At 31.9% G+C, this 18,358-nt stretch overlaps 2 protein-coding genes across 2 annotated transcripts in view; one reads left to right on the forward strand and one right to left on the reverse strand.

Annotated features, from left to right (window-relative positions):
- LOC101890610 (uncharacterized) overlaps positions 1 to 11,664 on the forward strand; it is a 13,303-nt gene extending 1,639 nt beyond the window's left edge. The window contains exon 3 of the mRNA XM_005187483.4: positions 9,885 to 11,664. Coding sequence (XP_005187540.1) covers positions 9,885 to 11,138 — 1,254 coding nt within the window. The 3' untranslated portion in view covers positions 11,139 to 11,664. The remainder of the gene's footprint in view (positions 1 to 9,884) is intronic.
- Positions 1 to 18,358, reverse strand: part of LOC101890617 (angiotensin-converting enzyme) — a 331,191-nt gene that overhangs the window by 55,940 nt on the left and 256,893 nt on the right. The window lies entirely within an intron of this gene.

Here is an 18,358-nt window from a genome sequence, read left to right on the forward strand (position 1 = left end):
TTTGTTGAAATTTGAAATTTTCGGAAAAAATATGAACAAACGTTGTTTTTATAAAAACTGCAATAATAACTTAAGCCTGACCTAAAAAAAATAAATTTTTAAATTTTGGATAAAGATTTCCGGAGACTCCATTCTTGTTCTGAAGCCTGACTTTTCTGCAACAACAAAAACTAAAAATTTTAATTTTGGAGATAAATTCCCAGAGACTCCATTCTTGTTCTGAAGCCTGACTATTCTGCAACAACAAAAAATAAAAATTTTAATTTTGGAAACAAAATTCCGGAGACTTCATTCCTGTTCTAGAAAAAATGGGAAACGAAAAATTAAATAAAAAATATAAAATTAAAATATAAAATTAACAATTTTATATGGAAATTAAATTTCAATTCAATTTTTTAAATAACAAATATCGTTTTAAAATTTCTCTTTTTTGAATTAAATAATGCCTTAAAAATTATTAACCGTAACTTAATATTGGCATAATTTTTAATTTTTACCAATATTACTATTTATCTTCTACACCACATAATACCCTTATTATGCCTTGGTGCATTCGTTTATAACATTGAAGAGGTAGTGAGATAGGCCCATAGTTACTTTTGAGAATTTTCATAGAATTACTTTCTGAGTGAATTTATGCATGTCAGTCCGTCCGTCTGTCAATATATTCTTGTGAGCAAAATTCAGGTTGACTCTATTATTAGATTGAAATGAAAATATTCAAGGGCAAAACCTATGGAAATTGGAGAGAATGTGTTCAGATTTGGATATACGTCCCACACATGCGTAATAAGCACTCCACAAGAACAATATTTAGTACCAGATATCTTTAGAGCTCAAAAATACCTTTGCCAAATTTTATCAAGATCAATTCAAATTTAGATATACCTCCCATATATATCTTCAACCGATTCCGGGTTATTTATACACAAAATGGCAAATATTAATCCAAATGACCTGAATTTAAGTTTGTCCGACCTAATTCAGTCTAGAAACAAGCACATTAAATTTGGTGAAAAATCGGTTCAGATATAGCTCAAGCTCCTAAATATATAATTCATCAAATTTGGTGTTTATGTCTGTCACATTCGTAATACACACTCCACAACAATGGTGTAAGGTACCAGATATTTTATATAGCTCGAAAATAGCTTTGCCAAATTTTATCGGGATCAACTCAGATTTGAGTATAGCTCCCGTATATATACTTATAGCGAGTTCAAGTTTTTTTGCACCATAAGCCATTTGGTGCACAAAAATGGATTGAATTTCGGACGTACGTTTCCATTTGGTGGAACTCGACTCCGATATATATTTTTTTAATATAATCCTTCTCGAAGTGATACCATGCACTCTATAATAATGTTATCTGGTATAAAAGATACAAATTTCGCCGTCAAATTTGGTGAAAATCGATTCAGAATTGGATATGTCTCCCGTATATAAGTTCCCTCTAAAACCAAATTGTAGCTGCTCCAAACCAATTATTGATAGGTGGTATGATCTACATCAAATAAATTATTTTATTACGGGAGCTCTACTAAATATGCATAGTGGTGTAGGGTATCATGTAGTAGGCCCCGCCCGACTTTTGACTTTTCCTTAATGTTTCTTTTTAATTTTTATTTTTTTTAATATTTATATTTAAAATACAGTAATTCTGAGACAAATGTGACTTCCAGGATATAATAGTTCCCAATTGGAAGTATTTTGAGGCTTTACACACATTTTTCTCAAGCAGTTTTCCTGAGACTCCCAACAATGTGGCTTCTAGAGTTCTGCCAAAATGTGATATAGTTTTTTGCTAGAATTTTGCCTGGTTGAGTTATTCAAAAGTCTTGCAGAAAATAATAAATTTTTCTCTTCCAAGATATGCCAAGCCAAGTTCCAAAAAAAAAAAAAAAAAAACTGATTTATCAAAAGACTTAGGAAAGAAGCACTCTCAATATTTATATTTGTTAAATTAAAAATTCCAATGATTATAAAAAATAGTTTTTTGAAATGATTGCTTCTGGTTGAAAGCATTTTCTGTGCCTCCTATAAGTTCGGCATTTTTCATTATCGCTCTTTTATATGTATTCAAGCTATAATGAATTTCAAAAAAAAAAATATAATAATAAATAAAGTAAAAAATATTACAAGAATGAATCAAAAGACTTAGGAAACAAGCACTCTTAATATATGTTACATTAAAAATTACAATGATTATAAAAGCTTGAAACCATAATTCCCGCTGAGGAGAATTTTCTGGATTTAAAAACAATTTTTTAACTTTGCTTTTGGAAAATATCTAAATGTGCAAGAGCTTAACTGTCTGGAATTCTTTTAGGTTCTTTCTTCGATTTTTTTTCCATTTTTTTACTAAAACTTTTCCAAAAGGTCTTAAGAAAAAAACACAAATTTCTGTAGAACATTAGCTCCAAGCTGAAAAAATTTTTAGGATTTAAACACAATTTTTACCCAATAATTCTGTGCCGTGTATAAATTTGAAATATTTCACCATCCCTCCTTTATATGACTATATCTTCTCCTAAAAATTGATTTTTTGGAAGATATTCAAATGTGTGATAATTTTTAATTGATTGTTTCGATTCCAATGAGAACTTAACTGTCAAGAATTCTTTGAGGTTCTTTCTTCAATTCATTTCCTTCTTTACTAAAACTTTCACAAAAAGAGTCTTTTAAGACAAAGCAAAAGACTTAGAAAACAAACACAATTTTTTATGAAACGATAACTCCTGGTTGGAAGCATTTTCAGGATTTCAACAAATTTTTTTTTCCAAATCCACAAATTGGAATTAAATGTATTCGAATCTCTTTAGTTTTAGAAAGATATAATGTTCCTAAAAATATTGCTTCCATTTGAAAACATAAATATATTATTCCAATCGAGTTTTAATTAATTTATTTTTTTTTTTTTTTTGACATGAATTCCTGTAATCCTGCTCAATTTTTTACCTCTTAACGGTATCGTAGGTGTTTCTAAATTGAATATTTTACAAGGTTGTTTTATTTGTTTCATTCAACATCCATTTTTGCATTGAGAGGGTGTCTGTGCATAAATCAAAACCGGGAGAGACAAAAAGAGAAAGAGAGAGATGGAGTTTGCAATTTCATCATAGCAACTGTAAACGAAAGACTTAAGACACGAACTTGAGCAATTGTGTTTGTTTTCGCCATGGCTGAAGGTTTGTTGAAAAATTTGGGGGAAAACGGAGGTTAAATATTTTCCGGTCCCAAAAAATCAAAAATTCTGACTTTTAATTAGATTTGATCAACAATCTGTTATATCGCAATAACGGACTTAGAGTCCAAAAATGTTTGAAAGAAATCAAGTACGATTTAACAAAAGACACAAACTTAAGAAATTATCTTAGACCAGGGATGAAAGCTGGATAATTAAGGTTTAACAAAATACTTAACGGGGCACTGAGAATAATTTAAACACCTTTTTCCTTTCTCCGCTTTGAGAACGTCCATGTTGCCTGTCCAAATTTTGATTTGAATTTTTTTCTTTAAAAAATTTTGTATTTTTCCATTTTTAAAAACCAAAAAAACCTTTACCAAGGCCAAACAAAAGACTTAAGACACAAACATAAAAACCTAATATTTATTACATTAAAACAAAAATTACAATGATTACAAATTACACCCACCTTCTATTTACCCATTGACACAGAAAACGTAATTTAACTAAATGCATGTGACAATTATTACGTATAGACACTGGCAATTATCTAATTACAAAAAAGAAACAACAACAAATCTGGTATATGGAATTTTGTTAAGGCAATCAAATTAAGTAATACCTTCACACACACACGTAGAGAGAGACAAGATACTTGTCATAACTACCTTAAACAGCTGGTGATAGGTAGGCATTAATTTTGCTTTCTTGGGCTTGCAGCTCCCAAACTGTCACAGAAATTCAATTTCAATTTAAACCACCCAATATAGTATTGAGTCAGAAACCCGCAATGGTCGCTGGCCGGTTGGTTAAAAACAAGTGAAATTTCTAGTCTCTGCAAAAAAATGTAATGTAAATCACATATGGTGGAACCTGACTGGCATAATGGAAGAGGAAAAAAATTAACAAAAAAAATCAATGACACAATAAAAATGGTTATCAAATAGCCAGTGATAGGAATATGTTGTTGAGTGATTTTCGTGTCGAAGAAAACAATGAAAATAAAATAAAACAAAAAATTATTAAAATTGCAGACATGATAGTTATGATTTGCCGGACAATCCCTTGTGCATACCACACGGCCCTTTCAATTGAATTTCAAATTTCGATTTGAAAATGTTGTATTGTAAGTCATGCATAAATTATTTCCAATATTTTAGGGGGGCAAAAACAATAACAAGTACTTAGTTGAAATGCATACCGCATGCCATAATCATAACAATTTCCGTCAACAAAGAAACCACCCAAATGTTGGATAGAAGCAATAAAAACAACATGGTCTCAACATGCAATCAACCAGCCAGCAGTCAGCCAGTCCCCCAGCCGCTGACACATTGAAATTTGTAAACAAACCAAAAAAATGCCGGCATATGTTAGCTCAGTGACCTGGCCGGACTGGTTGGAAGATACAACAAAAAAATCGAAAACAAAAAAAAAAAAAAAAGAAACGCCTATAAAAAAATTAAAACAAAACTTTGCAGACGTTGTGGTAGGTCGGTTTTGTTTTGGCCCCTTTCAAGCTTTGCCACCGAAATGCCTTAGTTTTGTGTAGCAAATTTCAAGTCAGTATTTTTTTTTTCTTTTTTTATCTTTCTTTCTATCTTCATTTTATTTTTTGTCTTCTTTTTAATGTCTTCTCAAAACATAGCCATCTTCTGATTTATGCTGACATTTTTATGAGGATTTTTTTTATTTTTTTATTATTATTTTTTTTTTTTTTTTTTTTTTGCATAAATTGTCTTTAATGGCATTTTTTCGGGAGTGTAGATGGGGTGTGAATTGCCGTGTCTTTAACAAGGTCGTTTGTTTCTTTTTTTTTTTTTTGTTTCATTCAACACCCATTTTCCCATTCAGAGGGTGTCTGTACATAAATCAAAAACCTTGCTTTGTAACTTAATGGGAGACGAAGAGAGACAGAGAGAAAGAAGTTGAAGTTGAAGAGAAGAGAGAGGCAGTTCGCAATTTCATCATAACAACTGGAAACGAAAGACTTAAGACACGAACTTGAGCAATTATGTTGTGTGTGTATTCGCCATGGATGAAGGTTAATGGTTGTCAGCAAACCTAATTTGCGTTGTGGGTGAATTCTTATGGAAAATTCGACAAATATTACATATGAGAAAAATTTTGGCGAAAAAGAAAGCTAAAAATTTTGCGGTCCCAAAAAAATCAATTCTTTTAGATTTTTTATTAGATTTGATAAATAATGTCGTATTAACGGCTTAGAGCCGATACATTTTTCAACAAACAGTTGTAGCTGTAAACGAAAGACTTAAGACACAACCTTGGGCAGTTATGCAATGTTGTGCCACGGATGAAGGTTAATGGTTGTCAGTAAACCTAATTTGAGTTGTGGGTGAATTCTTATGGAAAATTCGCCAGATATTACAAGTATTTAAAATTTGGAAAAAAATTGAGGCTGAACATTTTGCGGCTCCAAAAAAAAAATAAAAAATAAAAAATTTTAGATTAGATTCGATCAACATTGTCGTATAAAAGGGCTTAGCGTTCATACATGTTCGAATGAAGTCAATAATGGGTGTAGGGCTCATAAATACTTGTACAAAATCATCATAACAACTGTAAACGAAAGACTTAAGACACGAACTTGAGCAATTTTTTTGTGAGTTTGCCATGGATTAAGGTTAATGGTTGCCAGCAAAGCTAATTAGTGTTGTGGGTGAATTCTTATGGAAAATTCGCTAAATGTTAGCATTTTTGGAAAAATTGAAAAAAAAAAGACTGAAATTTTTGCTGTTCCAAAAAAAAAAGAAAAAAAAATTATTTTAATCAAAAATTTATTAAAAATATATTAACGGACCAAGTCAATAAAGGGTATAGGGTCCATATATACTTGAACCAACCCATCATAAAAACTGTAAGCAAAAGTCTAAAGACACGAACTTGAGAATTCTTCTTGTACCACAGATGAGGGCTAAATTCTACTAGAAAAATTATAAATTGTGAATAATTTGTTGACAATTGGAAACTGAAAAATGTTGATCCCACAGAAAGTAAATTTTTTAATAATTTACTTGATTTTGGTAAAATGTACCTGTCTAAACAAAAGACTTAGGTCACGAACTTGCGAAAAATAGAAGGCTGATAAGTTTCGGCTCCATCAATATAAAACGTGTTCGCATATTTAATAATATATTATCACAAATTCTTATTATGGACGAAATCCCCTAAAACATGTAAACGAAAGACTTAAGACACGAACGTGAGCAAAAATAATTTGTCAGGCAAATGGTTGTCAGCCAAAGAAATGGGCGTGTTAGGTTATGTAATGGCAATATAATATAAAATATTAAAATTATTGCAAAAATTAATTATTATTTATTGAAAAACTTGGTGGAAATGAGGGCCAAACATTTCTGATGCCGAAAAATACATTCTCAGAAAGATTCGGATTCGGAAAATAGTGTTCAGAGCCAAAAACTAAGTCTATAAAGTTAGAACGTAATTATAATAGAACTCTAAACGAAAGACTTAAGAAAAATAATAATTTTCCATCATTAACGAAAGACTTAAGACACGAACGTGAAAAACAATAATTTGTCATGGATGAAGGGCAAATGGTTGTCAGACAAAGTTATGAGCGTGTTGGATGAATTCGTAATGAAAGTCTTGGAAATCTTCCGTAATGGGAAATATGCAAAATTTTATAATTATTGGAAAATTTAGGAAAAATTAGTACTTATTTCATATATTTTTTTAGATTGGGGAATAAATTGTTATATCGTTGTGATAAATTTAGAGCCACAAATGGTAAAGCGGAATTATCATAAAACTATGAATGGAAGGCACAAACTTGAAAAATCAATGAATGATAAAGGTTTATGATAGTCAGAGGATGAATTCTAATGGAAATTCGAAGAATTTTTCAAAATTGAGATAAACCTTAATTTATGAATAGTTAGTTTATATAAATATTTTTGTCTAATGCTAATGTAAAAATTTTATAAAGGCTTGCATATATTGCCTTTATAAAAATTATACATATTTAGCATTAGACCCACCCATTACTTCTGACAAATTACGAAATTTTTAAGTTTTCAAATTTAGGGCACAATTCACGTATTTGATCCACATTTTACTGTTGTTTTAAAAAATTATATTAAACAATTATCAGTAGTTATATTGAAGATGTTTTCATCAATATAAGAACAGGAATGAAAATAAACCCATATAAGAACAGCAAAAAATATAAGAAATTGCTCTTTTTTAAATTTCATTATGAGAGATCTAATGTCAAAAAATTACTTTTGTGAAATATTGAGAATGTCTGTAAGCAATTTTCACTTTAAAGAATTGTAATCTATCCAAAAGTATTAAATTAAAACATTGTATTGCAAAATGGTCAGGTTTAATCACTTTATTGTTGTTTTTATAAATACAACGTTTGTTTATTAGTGGAGAACGATGGTAATGTTTACCAGGAGGTAAGGCAGGGAATACCTAGGCTTCGGAAAAAGCCACCAATCCTCATCAATTCCCTTGTTTTTTGTCTAGGATATTCTACCCAGGAGTTATTTTAAATATAACTCCTATGACAAACAACTTTTTTACCCAAGTTAATTAATGAGGAACCAAAAAATTACATTTTTAAATTTTTTTCAAAAGAGCTGAATACAATTTAATCAATCTCAAAGAAATAAAAAAAATATTATTAATAAATAAATATATTTTTATTAGTTTCCAGTTCATCCCTTCCAAAAATACTGAAAAGTACAACACTGCCATATTTTTCGTTCAATTATAATTTGCTTTTAATCGCAACTTACCATTAGTTTACAAATAAAAGTGCCAAACAATAACTTACCTAAAAAGAGAAATAATAATAACATTTAATTAACAATGACAAATTTTGATAGGATGAAATAATTATTTTGTATTTTGTTTAAAACTTTAGCCAAATAATAAACATCAAGAAAAATCACAGTTTTGTAATCGCCTTTGAATTAGTTTTTATTTTATTTTATCATTTTTCTCCCACTTACTCCCTGTTAATCCCAGTACAAAATAATATACAAGTTCGTGTCTTAAGTCCTTTGTTATTAAATGACAAAAATAATTTTAGTCACCTATTATGTTTTCTCTCTCTCTCTCTATTGCCAACCCCCTTTCGATTTAATTTTACCACATTGGAAATAACAACCAAGATCCTCTCTCAAGTCTTTTGTAGTCCAAACATTTAGAAAATTCAATTTTGAATCTCATTGAAATTATCTATTCAGTATCTCTTATTTTTCACTCACTTACTCTCGTTTTTAAAACAGTCAAGATTATATTCTACATTCTTTCTTAAGCCTTTGTTAAAAAAAATAAAAATTTAATTTTTATTCCCCATTTTATTTTTCCTCTCCCCTCTCGATTTGATTTTACCACATTGGAAATAATAACCAAGATCCTCTCTCAGGTCTTTTTTTATCCAAACATTTAGATAATTCAATTTTGAATCTCATTGAAATTATCTATTCAGTATCTGTTATTTTTCTCTCACTTACTCTCTTTTTTTAAACAGTCAAGATAATATTCTACTTTCTTTTTTAAGTTTTTGTTAAAAAAAAAATAAATAAAAATTTAATTTTTATTCCCCATCTTATTTTCCTCTCCCCTCTCGATCTAATTTTACCTCGTACAAAATTATAACCATATTTCCCATTCAACATTTTTGTCAGTAAACATCGAGAAACTACAATTTTGAATTTCATTGAAATTATCTCTTCAATTTCTCTATTTTTCTCTCACTCATTTTCTTTTTTATGATAGTCGAGATATAATTGAAGTTCGTTTCCTGAGTCTTTTGTTATGATTATTCAACTTCTCTCGCCCGCACGTCAAATGATACGGTTCTATTTAGGTTTGTTTCTTTAATCACTCTCTCATTATAAATTTTTCTTCCTCTTTCTCGAATGACATTCTCATCGATTTGTGTTTAAGTTGGTAATTATTATAAAATAAATAAATCTTTCGGCTAAAATTTCATTTTTTTACATTTCTCTCAATGATATTATTATTATTTTTTTCTTTTTATTCCTCTAAGAAAGTCTTTTATTTTTTTCTCCCACCAACTCTCTTTCAACAACTGTCGAAATAATATCCATTTTGGAGTCTTTTATTATTAAACATCGAGAATATCTAGTTTTAAATCTCATTGACGTTATCTCTTATTTTTTTATTTTTCTCTCACTCACTCTCTTTCTTATAGCAGTCGAGATAATATTCAAGTTCGTGTCTTAAGTCTTTTGTTATTATTACTCACCTTCCCTCGCCCCCTTGAAAAATGACCCAATTATATTTATGTTTGCTTCCATCTCTTTTAACAAAAGTCTCACTCTCTCTCTCTTTTACAATGGTGGCATAAAATTCTGTGTTTGTTTCTTAAGTCTTTTGTTATGAATAATCAACTTCTCTTGCTCTCACGTCGTGAGCAATGGGATATGGAAGAGAAATTGGTTTCCACGTTTGTGTCTTAAGTCTTTTGTGGCATATTTTCAATGGTGAGAAGAAAAGAGCGCTAAATTTATTTGATCTCATTTTCTCTCTATTTCACTGAGACATGTTATTTTATTGCGTTTGTTTCTTAAGTCTTTAGATAATAGAATCTAACAGATTTCCTTTTAATTTTTTTTTTTTAATTCAAATTATTAATGTTTCCCCCTTTCCCCTCTCTCTCCCCTTCTCATTCCAGATCTGTCTTGCCACATTGTTGGTGGCCTCAGCCTATGCTGAAACTGCTGCCAAAAAATCCCTGAGCGAAAAGAAAGTACCGCTCGAAAAGAAATTGGACAAACGTGGCCTTCTTGAGCTGGGCTATGGCTATGGTCATTCCGGTTTGGATCTTGGCTATTTGGGTCATGGTTCCATTACCTCCGGCCATGGTTATGGCTATGGCAGCAATGCCATCATCGGCCATTCGGGACCTGCTGTTGCCTATGGTCATAGTGCACCACAAGAATTTCTAATTAGTCAAATGGCTGATGTTCACAAGACAATTACCATTACCAAGGGTGTGCCCGTCCCAGTGACTGTTGATCGCCCCTATCCTGTGGAACACATTAAACATGTCCCAGTTGAGGTTAAGGTTCCGGTGCCTCAACCCTACGAAGTCATTAAGAAAGTTCCCGTCCATGTCAAGGAATACGTTAAGGTACCCGTCCATGTGCCCCAACCCTATGAAGTGATCAAGAAGGTCGAAGTTCCCGTCCATGTGCCGGTCGATCGTCCTTATCCCGTCAAGGTTCCCGTGCCACAACCCTATGAGGTGATCAAGCATGTTCAAGTGCCTGTCAAAGTGCCAGTACCACAACCCTATGAAGTTGTCAAACATGTCCAAGTGCCCGTTAAGGTAGCCGTACCAGTACCCCAACCCTATGAGGTGATTAAACAGGTCAAGGTACCCGTTCATGTGCCCGTCGATCGTCCAGTGCCAGTTGCTGTGCCCAAACCATATCCCGTCACCGTTGAGAAGCCCTACCCTGTGGTCTATGAGAAACAGGTGCGCGTTGAGGTGCCTGTGCGCGTTGACCGTCCCTATCCCGTGCCCGTGGATCGTCCCTATCCCGTCAAGGTACCCGTGCCAGTACCTCAACCCTACACCGTTGAGAAGCCTGTGCCCTATGCCGTGGATCGTCCCGTGCCTGTGCCAGTCAAGGTGGAAGTTGACCGCCCATATCCAGTCCATGTCACCAGACCCGTACCCGTCCATGTTGAGAAACCAGTACCCGTGCCTGTGGGTGTACCCGTTGTTGCTGGTCACTCTGTGGTCCAACATGGCGCCGCTGCTGTTGTGGCTGCTCCAGCTGCTGTCAGCTATGGCGGCGGTTATGCTGTCTCAGGTGGAGGTCATGGTTATGGCGGTTATGGCCATGGTGGTTATGGCGGTTATGGTCATGGTGGTGCCATCTATGAATCCCATGGAGGTTATCATCACAAAAAGAAGTAAGCCCCTTTGAGTCCGAACGGAACTCTCATAGGCCACTCTAACAACAACAACAACAAAAATCCCAAAAAGTAACAAAAACAACAACAACAGAAGAGTGTAAATGATTTCATTTCGTTTATGAATTTTCTTTACTTAGAGAAAAAACCAACAACAACAACAACCATGAACTAGTTTTAATTTTTATTATTTTGCCCCCTCCCCCTACTCCCCATTTCTGCCCCTGATCCCCCACCCATTTTCTTTGCCAAAAAGAAAATCTTTGCCACTATTTTATTATTTTTTTGGGTTTTCCACAACTTCTGCTGCCACTTAACAGATAAGTTGGGAAATGGTTCGAAAAAAAATGTTCGGAATTGCAATTAGTTAAGAAAATTCTTGAGGCTAAATCTATTTAAGCACACTGCCAATGTGAATCCTTAGTTTTAAGGATTTTGTATTTAATTTTTTTTTTAATCTTCTTTCAAACATTTCTAACTAAATTTTTATAATAACCCATTTATTATAAATCTCTTAGTTTTCTAAGTTATTTAAAAAAAATATTTTTCTCTTCAACGGAAATTTCAATACTCCCACACCCCAACTCCCACTCTCACCTTGCCCAGGGATAAAGTAAAAATTGTGATAAAAACAAATTGTGTGGAAAATTTTCCTTTATCCCCCCCCCGGCAAGTGTTAATGAGTGTATTGAGGGGAGAGTGTATTGAGAACTGGAAAAATATTCACCAGCCTCAAATTGCTTAACTAGTTAAAGAGACAAATTCCACTCTCACTCTCAATGTCTTTCGAACCCTTTCCCAACTTATCCATGTTCGGGCAATTTTATGTTGCTGTGGTAAATCTCCTAAATCGTTTTATTTGTATATTATTATTTTTTTTTCTTTTTTTTATTGTGTGTGTATAAATTAATATTTCACTCTCTTTTCTTATGTTATTACGTTTAATGTAAACAATTTTTTTTATATGTTTAAAATTTTTTTTTGTAAATAAGTCTACTAAGAAGAAATGTGTAAAAAATGATGATAAAAAAATAAAGAAAAAATCTATTATATTAAAAAAATATAAATTTTCATGAGTTTTTTTTTAATTAAAACGATATTAAAAATAAAATTTTAAAGGCAGACATTTTGAAAGGAAGGTTCCTCCTTATATCTCTTAAAAAAATAATTATTTACGTCCTGTTCATTTTATTAAAAACTTAAAAACAAATTTACATTTATTAACAGCCAGGTAGACTTTAAAAAATATTTGTAAAAAGCGCAAAATTTACCTCAAGAAAGTTCTTTAAATTATTAAAAAAATCAGAGCGAGGAATTCCTTACAAAATTTTTTTTTACAAATCTTTGCAAAAATATTCTTTAAAAAAATACATAAATCACATAATCATAAATTCCTGAACAGATTTACCTTCTTTAGCCAGGAAATCTAAAATCATTCAAAAAAAAATCTTAAAATCCCTGGCTCCAAAATGTTCCCAAAAATTCACGAATTTTGAAGAAGGCCCAGCTAACTTTATAAAAAATTTAAAATTTACTACAATAGACTTGGAAAAATATTTGAAAAAAAAAAAACGAAATTCTATCTCTAAAAGGTTCATTAAATTTAAAATAATAAGTAAAAAAGCTGTAAGTTCGGCCGGGCTGAACTTTGAATACCCTCCATCATTTGGTAAAAATTTGGCAATTTTCCAAAAAAATAAAATCCATTAAAAATTCCGTTAAAATCTTAAAAATACCGAATATAGCCGTTGTAATGGGGACTATACGACATGGACCTACATAGGCATTGTTTGCCATTAGCCATTGCCATATCCAAATTCGAAACTTGAAATAAACGGTGAATAATGTAGCTAAAATCATCAAAATATAGTATATAGGGAGGTACTGTTATATCGGAGCTGTGCGAAGACCTGGACCAGCATAGACAATTTTCTGTCACAGGCTATAGTATCCATAAAGAACGTCAAATACGACATCTCAAACAATTTCGGTGGGTATTGTACTTAGACTCGTTAAAATACCCAATATAGGGAGGTGCTGATATATGGGGCCTATACGAAGACCTTGAGCTGCACAGACAATTTTCTGTCACAGACAGTAGTTCCCATTACGAACTCTAAATACGTAATTTGAAACAATTCCGGTGAATAATGTCGCTAAAATCATCAAAATACCGAATTTTGGGAGGTACTGTTATATGGAGGCTATATGAAGACGTGGACCTTATTCACAAATCCGGTGAATAATGACGCTAAAATCATCAAAATACCGAATTTTGGGAGGTACCGCTATATGGGGCCTATACGAAGACCTGCATAGAAAATTTTCTGTCACAGAGTGTAGTTCCCATTACGAACTCTAAATACGTAATTTGAAACAATTCCGCCAACAATGTCTCTAATATCATCAAAATGCCGAATATCGGGAGGTACCGTTTTATGGAGGCTATACAAAAACCTGGACCCGCACAGACAATTTTCTGTCATAGACTGTGGTATCGATTTCGAACTTCAAATACCAAATTTGAAACAATTCATGTAAATAGAGTCGTTAAAATCATCAAAATACCGAATATCGGGAGGTACCGTTATAAGGGAGCTATACCAAAACGTGGACCTACATGACCCATTTTTAATACCAAAAGTCTTGAAGACATAATACACATTTTAAATTTTATCAAACTACTTAATTTCATTTGGAATCTAGAGTGATTTCCACAGAGGGAAAGACGGTTAGACGGACAGGCATTGCTAAATCGACATAGAATTTCATGCTGATCAAGAATATATATACTCTGTGGGGTCTAAAATGTATATTTCGAGGTATTACAAACGGAATAACAAACTTAATATACCCTCCATACTATAAAAATTACCTAGAAGTCCATGATTTTTTTTTTTTTCAGACCAGCCATTAAAATATTCCAAAAAATTACGCAGGCAATTCCTTAAAATTACTCAGAAAGTTCCTGAAATGATTTGAACAAAATCCTAGTGAAAAATATCCTTATACGATTTTATTAAAAATATTCTTGAAAAAATTCATGATTTTTATAGCAATCAAATTCATAAGAGATTTACTTCTTTGGCAAGGAAGTCTGAAAATACTCCACAATATTCTTCAAAATATACAAACAAATTTAAGAAGTTTGCAAAAAGTCAATTCTTATATCTCCAAAAATAAATAAATAAATAAATATCCAGGCTTGAGGCCCAGTTAACTTTATGAAAAAGTCTATAAAAATTTCAAAATTATTTATTTATACCAGATAGTCTCTAAAATATATTTGAAAAAAAAAATACAATATTTTATCTCCAAGATGTTCTTTAAATTATTTAAGAAGTTCCATTCCTATATCTCAAAAAAAAAAAAAAAAAAGGAATCCAGGCTTAAGGCCAATTTCTTTAAATTATCTAAAAAACGCAGTGTGGAATTCATTTAGAAATGCATATTTTGTTTAATTATAAAAACTTTCCAAATTTACTATCTTTGCGAAATAAATTATCATATTTTTTCTGTTTATTCCTTTTTGACTATATTCATGAAAGTTCAAGACTTTTGCAGGAGTGGTTTTCTTGATACCTCAAAAAAATATCCAGGCTATAGACCTTGTTAAATTTGTAAAAATTTAAAATTTATATATAGCCATGTAGGCTTTGAAAAATATTTGAAAAAAATACAACATTTTATCTACAGGAAATTCTATAAATTATTAAAAAAAAAAACTGTCTCACCGAAATAACGGTTTTAGACCCTAGGACTCTTTGGACCAAATCCGGCAAATTCGGCAAATATTGAAAAATAAGCTCGGGGTAAAGCCATTGAAATTCCAAAAACTGCAAGAACTTACACCGCAACAGAAAGAAAATAGACCCAAAAGAGCTAAAGAGTTTCTTCGCTTCGCTTGGCCGAAAGTGGTGAACTGCCGAATTTGGTTTTCTCCGATGAGAAAACATTTGTTGTCCAGCAGTTTGTAAACAAACCAAATGACCAAAGAGGTCAGCTGAAAATGTGCACCTTCGGTTGGCCACCAGAACTCACCTCAAGTGCCGGCCATGGTGATGGTGTGGGCCGCCATAACAGCCGATGGTCGCTCTCCGCTCGTATTAATCGACCGTGGCATCAGAATAAATGCCGAATGTTATCGCGAAAATATTCTGGAGGGTGTATCAAAGCACGCAAACATTTTGGCCACAGACCTTGGACATTCCAACAGGACTACGCACCATCGCACTCAGCACGCGCCACCCAAGAATGGTTACAAAATGAAGTTCCTCGCTTCATTTCCAGCGCACAATGGCCACCAAAATCTCCGGATACCGCACCATCGCACTCAGCACGCGCCACCCAAGAATGGTTACAAAATGAAGTTCCTCGCTTCATTTCCAGCGCACAATGGCCACCAAAATCTCCGGATACCGATCCGTTTGACTATTGTGTCTGGAGTATTTTGGAAAGAAAGGTTGGCACTAAAAAATACCAAAATGTCGATCACCTCAAGCAAGCGCTTCGCCGGGTATGGGCTAAAATACAGCAGAGCAATATTCGGGCAGCGTGTGATGGTTTCATTGGTCGTTTGAAGGCCATAATTCGTGCCAAAGGTGACCAATTCGAATAAATCCAAAATTATTCAAAAATTTGATGCTATTTCCGACATTTCAGAAAAATTTAAAAAGAAAAATATATAAAAATTGTGGCGTTTGACTTTGTTGCAGTTTGTTTTATCTCATCCTGTATACTCACACAATTACAAATTTGTATGCAAAAATTCATAATGTCCTCACAAAATTATTGATTTGGTAGAAAATTAAATTAAATTAATTAAAATTCATATAGCCAAAAAGTTTTGAAATATATTTTTACAAATTTTTTTTTAATCTATTTAAAACAATTCAATAATGTTTACTAAGAATTCCTTAAAAAATTCACAATTTCTCTTATGAATCAGTGAATTTGAATTCAGTTCGCTGTCGAATGTTACCTCTAACAATAATATGGAGATTTAAAAAAAAAAAAAAAAATAATATCATTTCAACAAAGACTTTATTAAAAAGAAGAAATCCTAAGATTCTTCAAAAAAATCAGTTTTTCTGCATACAAAAAATATTCTGTAACAGACACAAATACACTGTAGAAAATGGACCCGAAATTCACTGAGTTCTTTAGCCTACACAAAAAAAAAATCCTTACGCCCAGAACACATTTTTTTCTGTAGAAATTAAATTCTGTGGACCAGAGGACAAAACTCTTTTTTATCGAAGAAAATCCTCTGGCCTACAAGATAATTTTTTATATATTCAATCATGGGAAAACCTTGAAAATCTTAACATTTTTATCAGTGTTAGTTCAGATACGAAAATGGAATATATCGGTACACTCCATCAGGTACCTCCGCCACAAGAGGTGAACATTTTTGACTAATCATCACTGTTATAAAATGAGAAATAAAAGTCCGATTATATCAATATTTGTATCAACACAAGATCTGGTGTTAAGTTGGAATATAACGAGCAACTCCTTATGGTATCTCCCCACTCGTGAAACGAGAAATTAACATCCGATTCCTGTCAAACTCGGCACATCTCAATATTTTTATCCACTCCAGATTTACTGTAAAAATGGTAGATATTGCCCCACCGATATTCGGTATTTTGATGATTTTAGCTACATTATAAACAGATATTTCTTCAAGTTTCGCATTTGAATATTGTAATGCTTATGACAAAAGTTACCTTTGCAGGTCCATGTCGCCGTATTGACCCTAATGTTACAGCTGCATTCGGCATTGTTAAGATTTTAACAGAATTTTTAAAGGATTTTTTTTTTAAATTTGTACCAATGGTGAAGGGTATTCAAAGTTCGGCCCGGCCGAACTTACAGCTTTTTTACTTGTTCTTTAGAAGAAAATCTATATAATTTTAACAAAGATTTTTTTAAATGGAAGTAATGCTAAGGTGCTACCAAAAAATCTTCAGTTTTTCAAAGGGTCAAAATTTTGAATATCTATGATGCTCGTAAAACGTGAAATTAGCATCCGATTCTTGTCGAACTCGGCATATCTTAATAGTTTTATCCACGCCAAATGCACTGTAAAAATGGTAGATATCGGCCCTCTCCTTCTGGCATTTGGGTAACCAAAACTATCATAAAATGGGAAATATGTCTCCGATTCATTGTAAGTTTTAACATTTTAATATCTTCACAAAAAAAAAAAAAATGTAACCATATGTTTTTGTTATAAAGCTGTGCAGTATATTTTTCGATTTTTAATCAGATATGGAATCAAAATGTTTCACGTGGACCAGAGCAAATGTAGAACATGTTTCTTATATTGTTCAAGTATGTTTTCTTATTTTATTTTTTTTTTAAATTTATTTTTTATTTTATTTTTTATTTTATTTATTTATTTATTTTTTTGTAACATTTGAAAGCAGATAGCATCATTTGAATAATACAATCCTTTTTATGTAGAGGTGCTTTTAAAACAATTTTAATCTTTATTCGGAAAATAAATCTAATACTCTGTATAATAATTAATTAACATCGTTAGGGTCAAAATATTGACTTTTATTCAAATAATTCACATGATTTCCAATACAATTTCAATACAACCAAAAAATTAATTTTCTATGCCGCATTTAGATGTCATATGCGGCTATGCTTTAAGTAAATGGTATTGCCATAAACTACAAAAATAAACAAATGTCTTCCAACTACAAAACAACAACTACAACATAAAGCCATATGAAACTATGGGAATCTCTACACCCACCGTCTCGTTGGTTGTGTGTTTCGTTAAAAGAGTTTTTTGGGGAGTGCCGAAAAAAAAATTGAATGGCGCCTAAATTGACGCTTTTATTTTTATTTTTCGAGCAGACAACTACTCGCCGTAATTTGTATATTGTTTTATTGTAAAGCTTCACAATTAAAGCTCATAACATAAATAACCATCGAAATTAAAACGGGTAATTATCAACGCCACCACCAACGACGACGTCATCTTCATTGTTCTGCGGTGGGAGATTTTTGAGAGTGGTGGGCGGAAAGACCATGTCAAAAAAAAGCCAAAACATTTTTCCAAAAAAAATAAATAAATTGAAAAGAAAAATAAAAAAATAAATAAAAAAAATAAATAAAAAAATAAAATAAAAAAAAAATAAATAAAAAAAAATAAATAAAAAAATAAAAAAAAAATAAATAAAAAAAAATAAATAAAAAAATAAA

The sequence above is a fragment of the Musca domestica genome, unplaced genomic scaffold, assembly GCF_030504385.1.
Source record: "Musca domestica strain aabys unplaced genomic scaffold, Musca_domestica.polishedcontigs.V.1.1 62, whole genome shotgun sequence".
In the NCBI taxonomy this organism is placed as follows: Eukaryota; Metazoa; Arthropoda; class Insecta; order Diptera; family Muscidae; genus Musca; species Musca domestica.